Below are 12,999 nucleotides of genomic sequence, written 5' to 3'. Positions count from 1 at the left end.
AAGTATTGATAGATACTAGAAATTACATTGGAATAAATATCAGGTGAGTCTTAAAGCAGAAGAACTATTATAACTGAGATCACTGAAATCCTAGTATGATACAGTTTGTCACAGTGAGTGTTAGAATAGAGATGATTAAGAGGGATGTCTAGGCATTTGTCATTTAGGTTAGTAGCTAAGTTAAATTTGGTTGAATTGCACACTGATATGAATCTAGAACAGTGATTCTCAAGTTTTGGCATGCATAAGAGTCATCTGACATGCCCCTTAAAAATGCAAATTCATGGATCCCATATGCAGAGTTTTTATTCCTAGGTCTTGTCTAGGACATAGGTATCCGCATTTTTAAGGTGATTCTGATCCTAGACTGTCCCCAGGACGTCATTTTTGAAAAACTCACCTGGCTACTTCGTTTCCTTCTTCTTCTTTTTTTAAAATTCCTGTTTGTTGGCATAGCCTCTGTAGATGGCTGTTTATTATCTGCAAGGTCATAGAGATGACTTCCAGCTGACGACCGGGTAGGATTACGCTGAAAAGCCCGGTGCTTCCTTCTCTTTCCCCAGACAATGTCCAGAGGGATACCAATGTATGAAGGCAGGAAGGAACCCCAACTACGGTTACACGAGCTTTGACACGTTCAGCTGGGCCTTCTTGGCATTATTCCGCCTTATGACCCAGGACTACTGGGAAAACTTGTATCAATTAGTAAGTAATACCATGTTTTTCGGTGGTGGAATTTACAGTATGTGGGGTTGGGGACGTTCTGTGTAAGAGACCTTTGGTGAAGACATTATACAGAATCTTTGGGTGGTATTTCTCAGAGTCAGCTGGTTTACAAAATTAAGTGAATTCTTCCAGCTTTTGGCCCAGTTTCTTTAATGCGCATCATGTCTAGCTGTAGATGCTCACAGACTTGAGAGCATTTTGAGATTTATAACACAGTTGTATTTGTTCAAGAACATTGTGACAATTTTATTTTTTTAACGGTCACTGCCATTCTGTTGGCCTGCTTTGGTGACTCTGGACAAGTCGTTTAATTTTGCTGGGTATGATGGAGAAGTTAGTCTAGATGACTGCTGAGGGTCTTCCAACTTAGAAATTCTCAATAATCCATTGTTTTACATTTGACTCACAGCCTTTGATAATGCTAGTTAGTTTGATAGTAAGAATTGTGAACCCCTCAGGCATGAAGGAAACCCTTTAAGTGAACTAACTTTGTTTTTCCAATGAAAGTTTCTTATTTGGAGTTCCTAGAATACTTCTTTTCTGTTGTACAGCCTAGTATTCCCATGAAATATTTGTAACTGATGCTAAGTTCCATGAAATATTTGTGGTTGAGAAGAATAAAAATGAGAACTAAGTGATAATGGGTCCTGTGTATATGCATATAACCTAAAACCCAGTTGTTCTTTGATGTCTGTTTGTTTGGTGCTAGTGAGAGGAATACTCTTAGGATCCTCTTTCCTTTTTCTCCCCTACCCCACCCCCACATCCTTCACATTATATCTCTCTTTAAAAACTCATCCTATTGCAAACGGCTAAGGAAGGATGTCACTCAAGATAGGGACTTCTTATGAGTTGGGCCTGATTCCAAAGATGAGATTTCTGTAAATGCTCTTTGAAGACCAGTATATAAATGACCCAAGGTCTTTGTTTTCATTTCTTCACACTTGTTTTAAAACCAGCTGACAAAGTCAAACGTAATTCTAGCTCAGAGCAATTTTTCCTTTTAAAAAAGGAAGCATTTTTCTATGGAAGGAGTGTATTAGGAGTATTTGGAATGGAAGAGGCTTTTATTTTATTTTATGTTTTGCCGCAGTGAATAGGAGGCACTACTGACGCTTCCTGTCAGTCTGGGGCAGGGGAGGCCATTTGGCGGCTGGGGATGCTGAGTGTCTGCAGTACAGAAGTTCCGCACAGGAAAGGCTGGTCCCATTCCAAATGCAGCACTGCCTCTGCAGAGGAACCTCAGCCCATGAGTTGTTTTCAGCCTGATTCGTCTGATGCAAGCAACTTAAGAAGTGGTTTTTGTCTTTCCAGACCTTACGAGCAGCTGGGAAGACGTACATGATCTTCTTCGTCTTGGTCATCTTTGTGGGTTCTTTCTATCTGGTGAACTTGATCCTGGCTGTGGTGGCCATGGCTTATGAAGAGCAGAATCAGGCAACACTGGAGGAGGCAGAGCAGAAAGAGGCCGAGTTCAAAGCAATGTTAGAGCAGCTTAAGAAGCAACAGGAAGAGGCGCAGGTTGGTGATCAACTCTTTGCCATAGTCCTTCCTGCAAGATCGTGGTGACTAAGGCCCCCTCTGATTGCCACTCCAGTTGATCTTTCTAGGCACACTGTCTAACAGAAGTCATTGATCTGATTGAAATAACCCAAATAACAACTGCAGATGGTCAGTCCAATTGATACATTTGTCTTAATGGCCAGATTGTTTGTGAATATGATCTTCTGTTGAATCTCTCAACCGTTCAGTGCACAACTGCTGTGATAGCTGGAGAGAGGAAAAAAAAAGTGACCAGAGCAGTTTATATAATGCATCATGTAAGCATAGGTGTTTTTGTTGGGGGAAACATTAGGATCTCCTCCAGAGATTGTCTGTGTTCATAACGAGTCTTGAAAAGAAGATACAAGTAAAGTATTGAAGTAAAGTTTAAAAAACAAACTTGTGATTCCACTAACACCCTAACATCTTACTTTTTTTAGAAAAAATTATGAAAGTATGGTGATATTTATAGGAGACTTGGAAAATACCGAACAAAGTTACATATAGTACCACTGTACATTACAATTATTTTTAAATAGGTAGGATTTTCAGTTAGAGTTTCAATATCAAACTTTCAAAAATTAATAGAACAAACAGATAGGAAAATAGAAAGATACAGTAGACCTGGAAAGCACTATGAACTAATTCAACATAATTAAGGTTTATATAATTTTCACTCAACAGCAGGATGCAAATTCTATTCATGTTCCCATGGACTATATACTGGGAGACATGGGACTGTATCCTGGGTCACAAAACAAAGTGCAAAAACTTCATGGTCTAAAGGTATTGAAATCATACAGAGTCTGTTTTCTTATCACTGATAACACTTTACTTTTTAATTTTTATCCAAATATACATGTATTTTTTACATTGTTGGGGCCATAATATATAGTATTGATTTTCAGAGTTGCCCAAAAAAAGATCATTTGGTATCAAGGTGGCAGCCAAGTTCTTGTCTGAGATACTAAACAGAGAAAGTCCCAAAGCTCTCACCGTGAAGTTCCGCTCTGATTATGCAGGGCTGTGTGCCACCATACAAATTTAGCTAGGAAATGGAGATACCAGGCCCCCACCAGTGTCCTCTGACAGACTTGTTTTCCTTCCTCCTTTTCCCCCTGTCTTTGGGAAAGGAAGGAAGTGATCTCCACCACTTGCTTAGCTTTGTGTGGCTCTAGTCAATTGCTTCCGATCTGGTCTGTTGCTGTGAAATTTCACTTTCCTAGGCGGCGGCGATGGCCACTTCAGCAGGAACTGTCTCAGAAGATGCCATAGAGGAAGAAGGTGAAGAAGGGGCAGGCTCTCCCCGGAGCTCATCTGAAATCTCTAAACTGAGTTCCAAGAGTGCCAAAGAGAGACGGAACCGGAGAAAGAAGAGGAAACAAAAGGAGCTCTCTGAAGGAGAGGAGAAAGGGGATCCTGAGAAGGTGTTCAAGTCAGAATCAGAAGATGGTCTGAGGAGGAAGGGCTTTCGGCTCCCAGACAACAGAATAGGGAGGAAGTTTTCCATCATGAATCAGGTAAAGTGTTGGTGCTGGGTCACAGAAGCCTAAGAAATTCCAGGTTTCCTAATCTTACTTGATTCTCATATTCCCCTTTGGGTTTACATTTTCCAGTCCCATCCCTGCATCCTCAGGCCACCTCCCCACTCCACTTTGTTCTCCTCTAGGAAGAAGTGCTGCTTGCATATAAAGGTGCCTTCTCTGCTCTAAATCTCACCCAGGACAACCTGGTCACCTTTGGCAAACTTAACTGCAGCAGGAACATCTGTGCCACTCCAGCAGGCCTTGTATTCTAAACCATACCTGTGGGACCTAATGCCTGATGATCTGAGGTGGAGCTGATGTAATAACAATAGAAATAAAGTACACAATAAATGTAAAATGCTTGAATCATCCTAAAACCCACCCCTACCCCGATCTGTGGAAAATTGTCTTGCATGAAACTGGTCCCTGGTACCAAAAAGGTTGGAGACCACTGCTCTAAAACATCATGAAGAACTTTTCTTAGCATCTGAACTTCAGAATTTAGATCAAATACCTTGTTTAAGAGTTGTATGTAATTTTAGGTAAAAAAAAAAAAAAACCCTCATGAAACTCTTTAGGTCACCTTATTTGAGTGTGGCAAGTTCTGATAATTAATTATTCTAGATTTATAATGTCATGCTGATACATTAGCCTATGGTAGATTAAAAGCCTCTAATTTTACCTAACTTTGTTAAATTGGGCAGTTAAGAGAGAGAGAAGGGAGAGGACTTATGGATAATTATTGAGCATTGTATTACTGTACATTTCATGATATGATAGATATTTTTGGACTTCAGAGAACACCACCAAAATCCAATTCTTAAGCTACTTAATGCCCCCTTTTAAAGAAAGTTTGTAAGGTGTAGGATAGATTGCAGTTCCTGATTATGGCAGTGCAGCCAGAGTCTTGTCTTGTTTCTCTAGAGATGATTCATGATGCCTGTCCCTTACCTCCCTCACCCCCGGGTTCCGTCCTTTCCTAGTCCAGTTCGTTTTATCACAGCAAAATCTCTCATGTCCACCCTCTTCTTGTTCCTATTAATGCTACTTTAGTTCAGACTTCATATTACTTTGTTGTACTGCACTTATCCAGTACAGCTTCGTTCCCTCTGGTATGTCTCTCTCTCTCTCTCATGTTTTATATATTGTCAGCCAATCACTTCCTAAAACATATCTCTGGTTATTCATTACCAAGCATTTATAGAGTACCTACCATGTGTCAAGGATTGTGCTAGGTCCTAGCGATTGAAAGGTGGTTAGAACACCATGTCTGCCCTAGGGAGCTTACAGTACAGTGGGGTAGCCAGATACACCAAAAAAATTATTTTTGTAATTAGTGTAATAGCACTGATGGTATTGTTCCATAGTTGAAATACACAGACATGTTTTAGAAGGCACAGATCTATCCCAGCCTGGAGCTTCAGCAAAGATTTTCTGGGGAAGGTCAATAAAGGATAAATAGGAGTTAGTCGGGTAATGAGCGTGTGTGTTGGTGAGGGAGCAGGAGGACAGAAGAAAGAACATTCCAGGTTTGGAAGAAAAGTGTGTTCCAGTTTGGACATCCCAAATATGAATTATTTGTTGGGAAACCAGTTTAGACACATGGATAGTCAAATGATAGCTCAGGGAAGAGGTCCTGAGCTAAGAGATAGTGGCTGAAACCGAGAGACTGGCTGAGACGACTTGGAGAGATTGTGTCAGGGGAAGGGACAGTGACATGCAATATGACACTGGTGTTCATGGGCTTCGGAGATGGACCTCATAGAGGAAAACAGGTGACTGTTGGTCATGAGGGCTGCTAAGAGAACCAAGAGAGCAGTGAGGACAGGCGAGCACAAGGGTAGGAGAGGGAGGGGAGCGATCAGTGGGTTGAAGCTTAACAGAGAAGCATCATGAGATCAGAACTGGAAATGCCTGTTAGATTTGGCACTAGAAGTCCTTGAGAACTTGAAAGACAGATTTCAGTCCAGGGAAAGGGTGGATGCCATATTGAATGGGAAGAGACTTTCCATTCAAACTTTTTTAAAGAATGTGGGTGAAAGTAAGCATTTTTATAATCTGTTATGGGGGGGAGACCCAGAAGAAGGGGAGACAGAAGTAGAAAATGGAGTAGAGTAGAATAGAAAAGAAAATAGAACAGTCTTGGGAGATGTGAGAATAGGTGTAGTCTTGAACAGGAAAGGGGCACCTTGTCCTCCCCGCCAAAAACACATAAGGCAATGGGGGTGGGGTGGGTGTGTGTGTGTGTGTGTGTGTGTGTGTGTGTGTAAGTAAGTTTGTAGATGGGGAGTAGGAAATGGAGAAAGAGCAGGGGTGGTGTGTGTGTGTGTGTGTGTATGTGTGTGTAAGTTTGTAGATGGGGAGTAGGAAATGGAGAAAGGGAGGGGTGGGGTGGGGTGTGTGTGTGTATGTGTGTAAGTTTGTAGATGGGGAGTAGGAAATGGAGAAAGATGACCCCTGACAGTCTCATTTTCAATAATGTATGAAATTTAAAATCTTATCGAAGGGAATGAGAAGTTGAATCAGGAGGGTGAAGAAAATGGTGACAGCTTAAAACAGTTATTAAGAAGACTGGGAGAGGGAATTCCCCCCAATCAGGTTCAGCCTGTTTACTAAAGAAGTCCCAACCCTTCAGCACTGAAACCACAGCACCCTGCTTCCCGGGACGCAGCTTCCCTTTTATGGTCTCCAGTCCCTGTGCCCCGTCAGGCACTCTGTACTCACACCAGAGAGAACTGCTAGATGCTTCTCATACAGGATGCTGCTTTTCTACCGAAACAGCCTCTCTAAGAAGCCCTGTTTTTTCCAGTTCTGAATGTGCACATTATACTTACTCTTCACATCCTTCTCCCAAGAAACCTTCCCTGACCTGCCCCCATCCTACCTCCAGTGAGAAATTATCATTTCATCTTTCCATTATGTTTTATATGTCCCTCTTTGGGTGTTGCTTTTTACTCTGTGTGGTTTTATATTTACTAATCTTCATATCCTCTCCTCTCTCACATAAAGTCCTAAAATTAAGGCCTACTTCTGTGTACCCGCAGAGATTTGTTGGAAACTGATTTAACCCCTTCTGGAACTTCTTTATGGCCTTCTTTATGGAACCATCTCTGTCTTACCTTCACCTCACCTTTCCCCTAGTTCAGCCTCTTTTGAGGGAAAGTGTGATTGTAGCTTTGTTGTAATCCAATGCTTGCCTTGAGAGCCATCCTAAGCTTGTTAATAGATACCTTAGTGCCCTTAACACTTCGCTATTGAATGGGCTCTGATTAATAAATAGGCTTCAGCACAGAGTCGCACTGATTGCTCCCTGGCTCAAAAAATAAAGCTGGGCTTCTGAGATGTCCTGCTTTGCATGAAAATAGTCACTTCTTCTCATTTCCCCATCGGAAAAAACCGTGGATTCCTTGAGGCCACGGCTGACTGCCAAGACTTCCTTAGAAACTGTACGGCAGTGATATTCTTTGTCCTAAGACTCTCCTGCAGTTTCTCTGATTTTATCTGGAAAAATGGTCGAGGCCTAGAGAGATTAACTCTTTTATCTAAGGTTATATAGCTAGTAGGTGTTGGAGTCAAGATTTGAACCAGGTTCTTCTGACTGTAAGCCTTGTACTGCGGTCTCTATCCCCGCCCCACTTACCTGCACACATACGTGGTCATCTGTTGCGTTGGGTTAACAGTGAAGGTGACTTTGGTTTTCCCACCACACAGTTCAAGTGAACATCAGTGGCCTGTACTGCAGATCTGCTGAGAACCGCTTTTTTTTTTTTTTAATTAATTTTGCTGGAGTACAGTTGATTTCCAGTGTTAGTTTAAGATCCTCTTGAGACATAAAATTATTGCTGTGTTTTTAGGCTTTAGGTGAGTTTATAAAGTCCCTTTTTGCAAAGTATTTTAATTATTCTGCTACAGCAGTTCTCAGACATTTTGATCTTCATATCTTTAAAAATTATTGAGGACCCCAAAGAGATTTTTTTAATTTATTGTATTAGAAATAATAATTAAGAAATTTTATAATGTTCATTTACTGATTTATTGAAAAAAATGGTAATGATAAACCTGTGTTTAACACAAATCATACATTTTTTTTTAATTAACTGTTTTCCAGATCAAAAAAATTTAACAGAAAAAAATGGTACTGTTTACATCTTTGCAAATCTCTTTAATCTGTGGTTTAATGGGAGATGGCTGGAATAGCAAACCTTCATTCAGTCTGTTGCAATATTCCTTTTGGTTGAAGTATTTAAAGAAAATCTGTTTTCATACAGATATAGTTGGAAAAGGGAGGAATATTTTAACAACCTTTTCAGATAATTGTGAATATTCTTCTTTGATGCTGTTCCAAAATTGGATAACAGTAGGTTTTTAAATGGTTAGTTGCAATGTCGAAGCTGAAACTGTATCAGTAACTTGGTACTGTTATATTAAAATCTTTTGTTGTATTTTACACCATAGATATTTAATTCTTGAATGATTTGTAGCATCCTACATTGATCCTTTGGGAAATACTGCTTCACTGAATTATGCAGCTCTTCCAAGTGCTAACATAGAATATTAAAACATCACATACGTTCCCGCTCAAGCTCATAAGAAAAGTCTTTAAATTCTGGGAAACTGTCAGGCTTGCAGTCTGTACCTCTGAGAAATGAGAGTAAGAAAGGCAGACATCTTCTTAATATTATTATGAAGTAGTTTAATCTTGTGACCCACCCCCCCTCAAAAGGGCACAAGGACCTAGGAGTTCCCAGACCGAATGTTAAGAACCACTATTGTATTGGAAAGAAAAAGTGAAGTGAAGAAAAGATGAACTATGGCATGGAAATAGGACATTTAAATCATCAATTTCTGACATTCCAAACATCCTAGTCATTGTTAAGCTTCATTCCAGTAGACAGCTGACATGTATGCCCTGAAATTCCCGGTTAATTTTTCTGTGTAATCTGAGGCCATGCCCTCAAATCAAAAACATCCCAGAGCTGTTCTCCCAAGCAGACTAAACTAACTAGTAGTTAGTTTAAACTAACTAAAAAAGTAGTATTTTTAGTTAGCTGTGATGTGACTGCCTAAAAAGGACCGGACGCTTCTTCCTCGTTTCTTGATAGCAAACATTTTGAAAACAGGACCCATCTCATAAAGTAGCTGAATCACAGGAGTTAATAGAGCCACAGGTCCTGAGTCATCAGTGAAACCCTTCAATCCAGGAAAATTAAGATTGGGGAAGGCCAGGGTGGCTACTCTCAGGATGTGTCTCCTTAGGGAATTGGCCAGATCAGGGCTAGATACAAGAGGTACAAGGCGAAATGGGTCAAGTTCATCTTTTCCCTTCTATGTTGATTGCAGTGGACTCTTTTGCCAAGAATGGAACAAAGAATTAAAGAATAATAGATACACTGTTTACTTTTAGTTTGTATTTTTTTCAGGATCCTGATTCCTGAGTGTCCCTGGATCACGGAATTTATCATTATCTTTCCATCACTTCCTATCACTTTCCTATCAGTTAAGAATTGCTATTGCTAAGTCAATTCAGTCATGTCTGACTCTGTGCAACCCCATATATGGCAGCCCACCAGGCTCCCCCGTCCCTGAGATTCTCCAGGCAAGAACACTGGAGTGGGTTGCCATTTTCTTCTCCAGTGCATGAAAGCGAAAGGTGAAAGTGAAGTCACTCAGTCATGTCCGACTTAGCGACTGCATGGACTGCAGCCTACCAGGCTCCTCCATCCATGGGATTTTCCAGTTAAAAACAGTCAGGTATTATTATATACTATATGAGGTCTAATGTAATATATAATATTTCCTCATACACTCCGTAATATTTTCTACTAGGCTGTAGCTTTTGAGAGGGCAGGGACCATGTTATATGTCTTGTTCACCGCTGTATCCATATCACTTAGCACACAACAAGTATTTGATGATCTTTTGTCAAATAAAAATCAGACCTCTTTCCTACTATGTAGACCTAATATACTAGGCAGTGTCAGCACCTAACATTTTGCTAATAAAAATCACGGATCCAGTCCACGGAAGCTTGCTGTGAGAAGGGAGGCAGATTTTATTTTCTGTATTTTATGATGCTTTGACATGCTAGGAGCCTTGCTGGCTGGAGAGAGCTGCCCCTTCCAGTACTAGTTTAATTCCTGGAGATAGTGAACAACTTGCCCTTTCATGTGCAGATCAACCAATCAAAGACCTTTTTCCCCAGCCTCCTTTCATCTAATTTACACACCAGCCAATATTTCCCCAGCCCTAGTGTGGATCACAATAAACTGTGGAAAATTCTGAAAGAGATGGGAATACCAGACCACCTGACTTGCCTCTTCAGAAATCTGTATGCAGGTCAGGAAGCAACAGTTAGAACTGGACATGGAACAACAGACTGGTTCCAAATAGGAAAAGGAGTACGTCAAGGCTGTATATTGTCACCCTGCTTATTTAACTTCTATGCAGAGTACATCATGCAAAATGCTGGGCTGGATGAAGCACAAGCTGGAATCAAGATTGCTGGGAGAAATATCAATAACCTCAGATATGCAGATGACACCACCCATATGGCAGAAAGTGAAGAGGAACTAAAGAGCCTCTTGATGAAAGTGAAAGAGAAGAGTGAAAAAGTTGGCTTAAAACTAGACATTCAAAAAACTAAGATCATGGCATCTGGTCCCATCACTTCATGGGAAATAGATGGGGAAACAATGGACACAGTGTCAGACTTTATTTTGGGGGGCTCCAAAATCACTGCAGATGGTGACCACAGCCATGAAATTAAAAGACATTTGCTCCTTGGAAGAAAAGCTATGACCAACTAGACAGCATATTAAAAAGCAAAGACATTATTTTGCCAACAAAAGTATGTCTAGTCAAAGCTATGGTTTTTCCAGTAGTCATGGATGAATGTGAGAGTTGGACTATAAAGCTGAGCACCGAAGAATTGATGCTTTTGAACTGTGGTGTTGGAGAAGACTCTTGAGATTCCCCTGGACTGCAAGGAGACCTAACCAATCCATCCTAAAGGAAATCAACCTTGAATATTCATTGGAAGGACTGATCTTGAAGCTGAAACTCCAATACTTTGGCCACCTGAAGAACTGACTCATTGGGAAAGACCCCTGATGCTGGAAAAGATTGAAGGCGGGAGGAGAAGGGGATGACAGAGGATAGATGGTTGGATGGCATCACCAACTTGATGGACATGAGTTTGAGTAAGCTCGGGGAGTTGGTGATGGACAGGGAGGCCTGGCTTGCTGCAGTCCATGGGGTCGCAAGGAGTTGGACACGACTGAGCAACTGAACTGAAATCACTCCAGAGCCAGGACTTATAGGACCATTTCTATAGCCCAAAGCCTATGTGAAATTATTCAAACTGTCCAATTTTAAACTTGTTCCAGTGTGCCTGCTCTGCTTCACCATCCCTATCTGAGGAAACCACAGCAAAGGCTCTGGGCCCAGCTTACCATACCTGATTAAAACAAAATCATAGGTACATTCCAAGACACTTGTAAGTCTTCTGGCCAGCCACATTGTTTAGAGAAGTGCTTCTTAAACTATCTGTAGTGAAGGGTCAGTTTCTGTTTTTCCCAGTTCTTCATGAACTGATAGATACTCTTATAAAATATAATAACAGTAAATTTCTAGAGAAAAGTATCCCATTCTTGGATGTTGTGAAAATGCCTAATTGCTGTTAAAATTTCTAAATGCTTCTCTCAGCTTTTTACTGTCTCATTGCAAACCAGTAATGGATCATATACTAGCAGTGATCTGTAAATCACACTTTGAGAACTGGTTGAGGAGAATGAATCAGTGAGGGTGCCCAAACATAAATGTGAGATGAGGAATAGCAAGCGATAAGCTAGAGGAGGCACTGATCCCCTCTGCCAACCCAACAGCATGAAGAAGGAAGTAAAAGAGTTGGCCGTGTGTGTTCCTTATTAAAAATATATGTCATGTATTTATTTTTGGTCATTTTGGGTCTTCAACACTACATGTGGGCTTGCTCTAGTTGTGATGAGCAGGGACTACTCTTCCTTGCAGTGGGCAGGCTTCTCATTGTGGTGGCTTCTCTTGTTGCAGAGCCCAGGCTCTACGGTGCACAGGCTCAGTAGTTGTGGCACTCAGGCTGAGCTGGCCACAAAGAACTTTCACAGTGGAATCATTTTTAAAAGAAGGTTAAGGCCTAAACTCTAAGGCAAACATCGTATATAGTTAAAAGTTACTTTGAAATTTCTTTAGAGTCATAATTGGGCAAACTGATTATCTCAGGGTAGCAAAGAGGGCTGTCTGAGGCCAGTTGTTTGACAGGTTTTGTTCTCTTAGAGCACTGGTCCTCAAACTGGGATTGTATCCTTTCAGGGCACTGGAAGACTTTTCAAGCACAGTTTTAAGGAACTAGATTTTCAGATCTTTAAGTTACATATTCCTATACCTAGGGTGAACCCTGTGGTCTAAAGTCACACCATTTCTCCTTTTCCGTTTTTCTTTTCACGGTCAAACTTCTCCCACTTTACAAAAGGAAGGCATACCTCTCTATCATCCCAAATCCTGAAGATCTTTGGGGTGCCAGACAAAGGGACAGTTCAAATATTAGCGTCTACAGAGTTTTCTTTAAACTGTTGTTGTTCAGTTACTTAGTCATGTCCCACTCTTTGGGACACCATGGACTGCAGCATGCCAGGCTTCCGTGTCCTTCTCGATTTTCCAGAGTTTGCTCAGATTCATGTCCATTGAGTCGATGATTCTGTCTAACAGTCTCATCCTCTGCCACCCCTTCTCCTGTTGCCTTCAACCTTTCCCAGCAGCAGAAACTTCCACTGAGTCAGCTCTTCGCATCAGGTAACCAAAATATTGAAGCTTCAGCTTTAGCATCAGTCCTTCCAATGAATATTCAGGGTTGATTTCCTATAGGATTGATTGGTTTGATCTTGCAGTCCAAGGGACTCTCAAGTGTCTTCTCCAGCACCACAATTTGAAAGCATCAATTCTTTGGTGCTCAGCCTTCTTTATGGTCCAGCTCTCATATCCCTACATGACTACTGGGAAAAAAAAACATGGCTCTGGCTATATGAACCTTTATCAGCGAAGTCATGTCTCTGGTTTTTAATACGCTGTCTGGTTTGTCGTAGCTTTCCTTCCAAGGAGCAAGAGTCTTAATTTCATGGCTACAGTCACCGTCAGTAGTGGTTCTAGAGCCCAAGAAAATATAATCTGCCAC

At 41.0% G+C, this 12,999-nt stretch overlaps 1 protein-coding gene across 5 annotated transcripts in view; it reads left to right on the top strand.

Moving 5' to 3' along the window:
- The window catches only part of SCN8A (sodium voltage-gated channel alpha subunit 8), a 122,996-nt gene that overhangs the window by 46,017 nt on the left and 63,980 nt on the right, over window positions 1–12,999 (top strand). For all 5 annotated transcript variants that reach the window (XM_069584349.1, XM_069584347.1, XM_069584348.1 and 2 more), the window contains exons 8-10: window positions 564–705; window positions 2,041–2,247; window positions 3,495–3,788. In XM_069584349.1, coding sequence (XP_069440450.1) covers window positions 564–705; window positions 2,041–2,247; window positions 3,495–3,788 — 643 coding nt within the window. The remainder of the gene's footprint in view (window positions 1–563; window positions 706–2,040; window positions 2,248–3,494; window positions 3,789–12,999) is intronic.

Source organism: Ovis canadensis, chromosome 3 (assembly GCF_042477335.2).
Source record: "Ovis canadensis isolate MfBH-ARS-UI-01 breed Bighorn chromosome 3, ARS-UI_OviCan_v2, whole genome shotgun sequence".
NCBI lineage: Eukaryota > Metazoa > Chordata > Mammalia > Artiodactyla > Bovidae > Ovis > Ovis canadensis.
The sequence above is the reverse complement of the archived record's forward strand: the minus strand, read 5'-3'. Positions and strand labels throughout refer to the sequence as shown.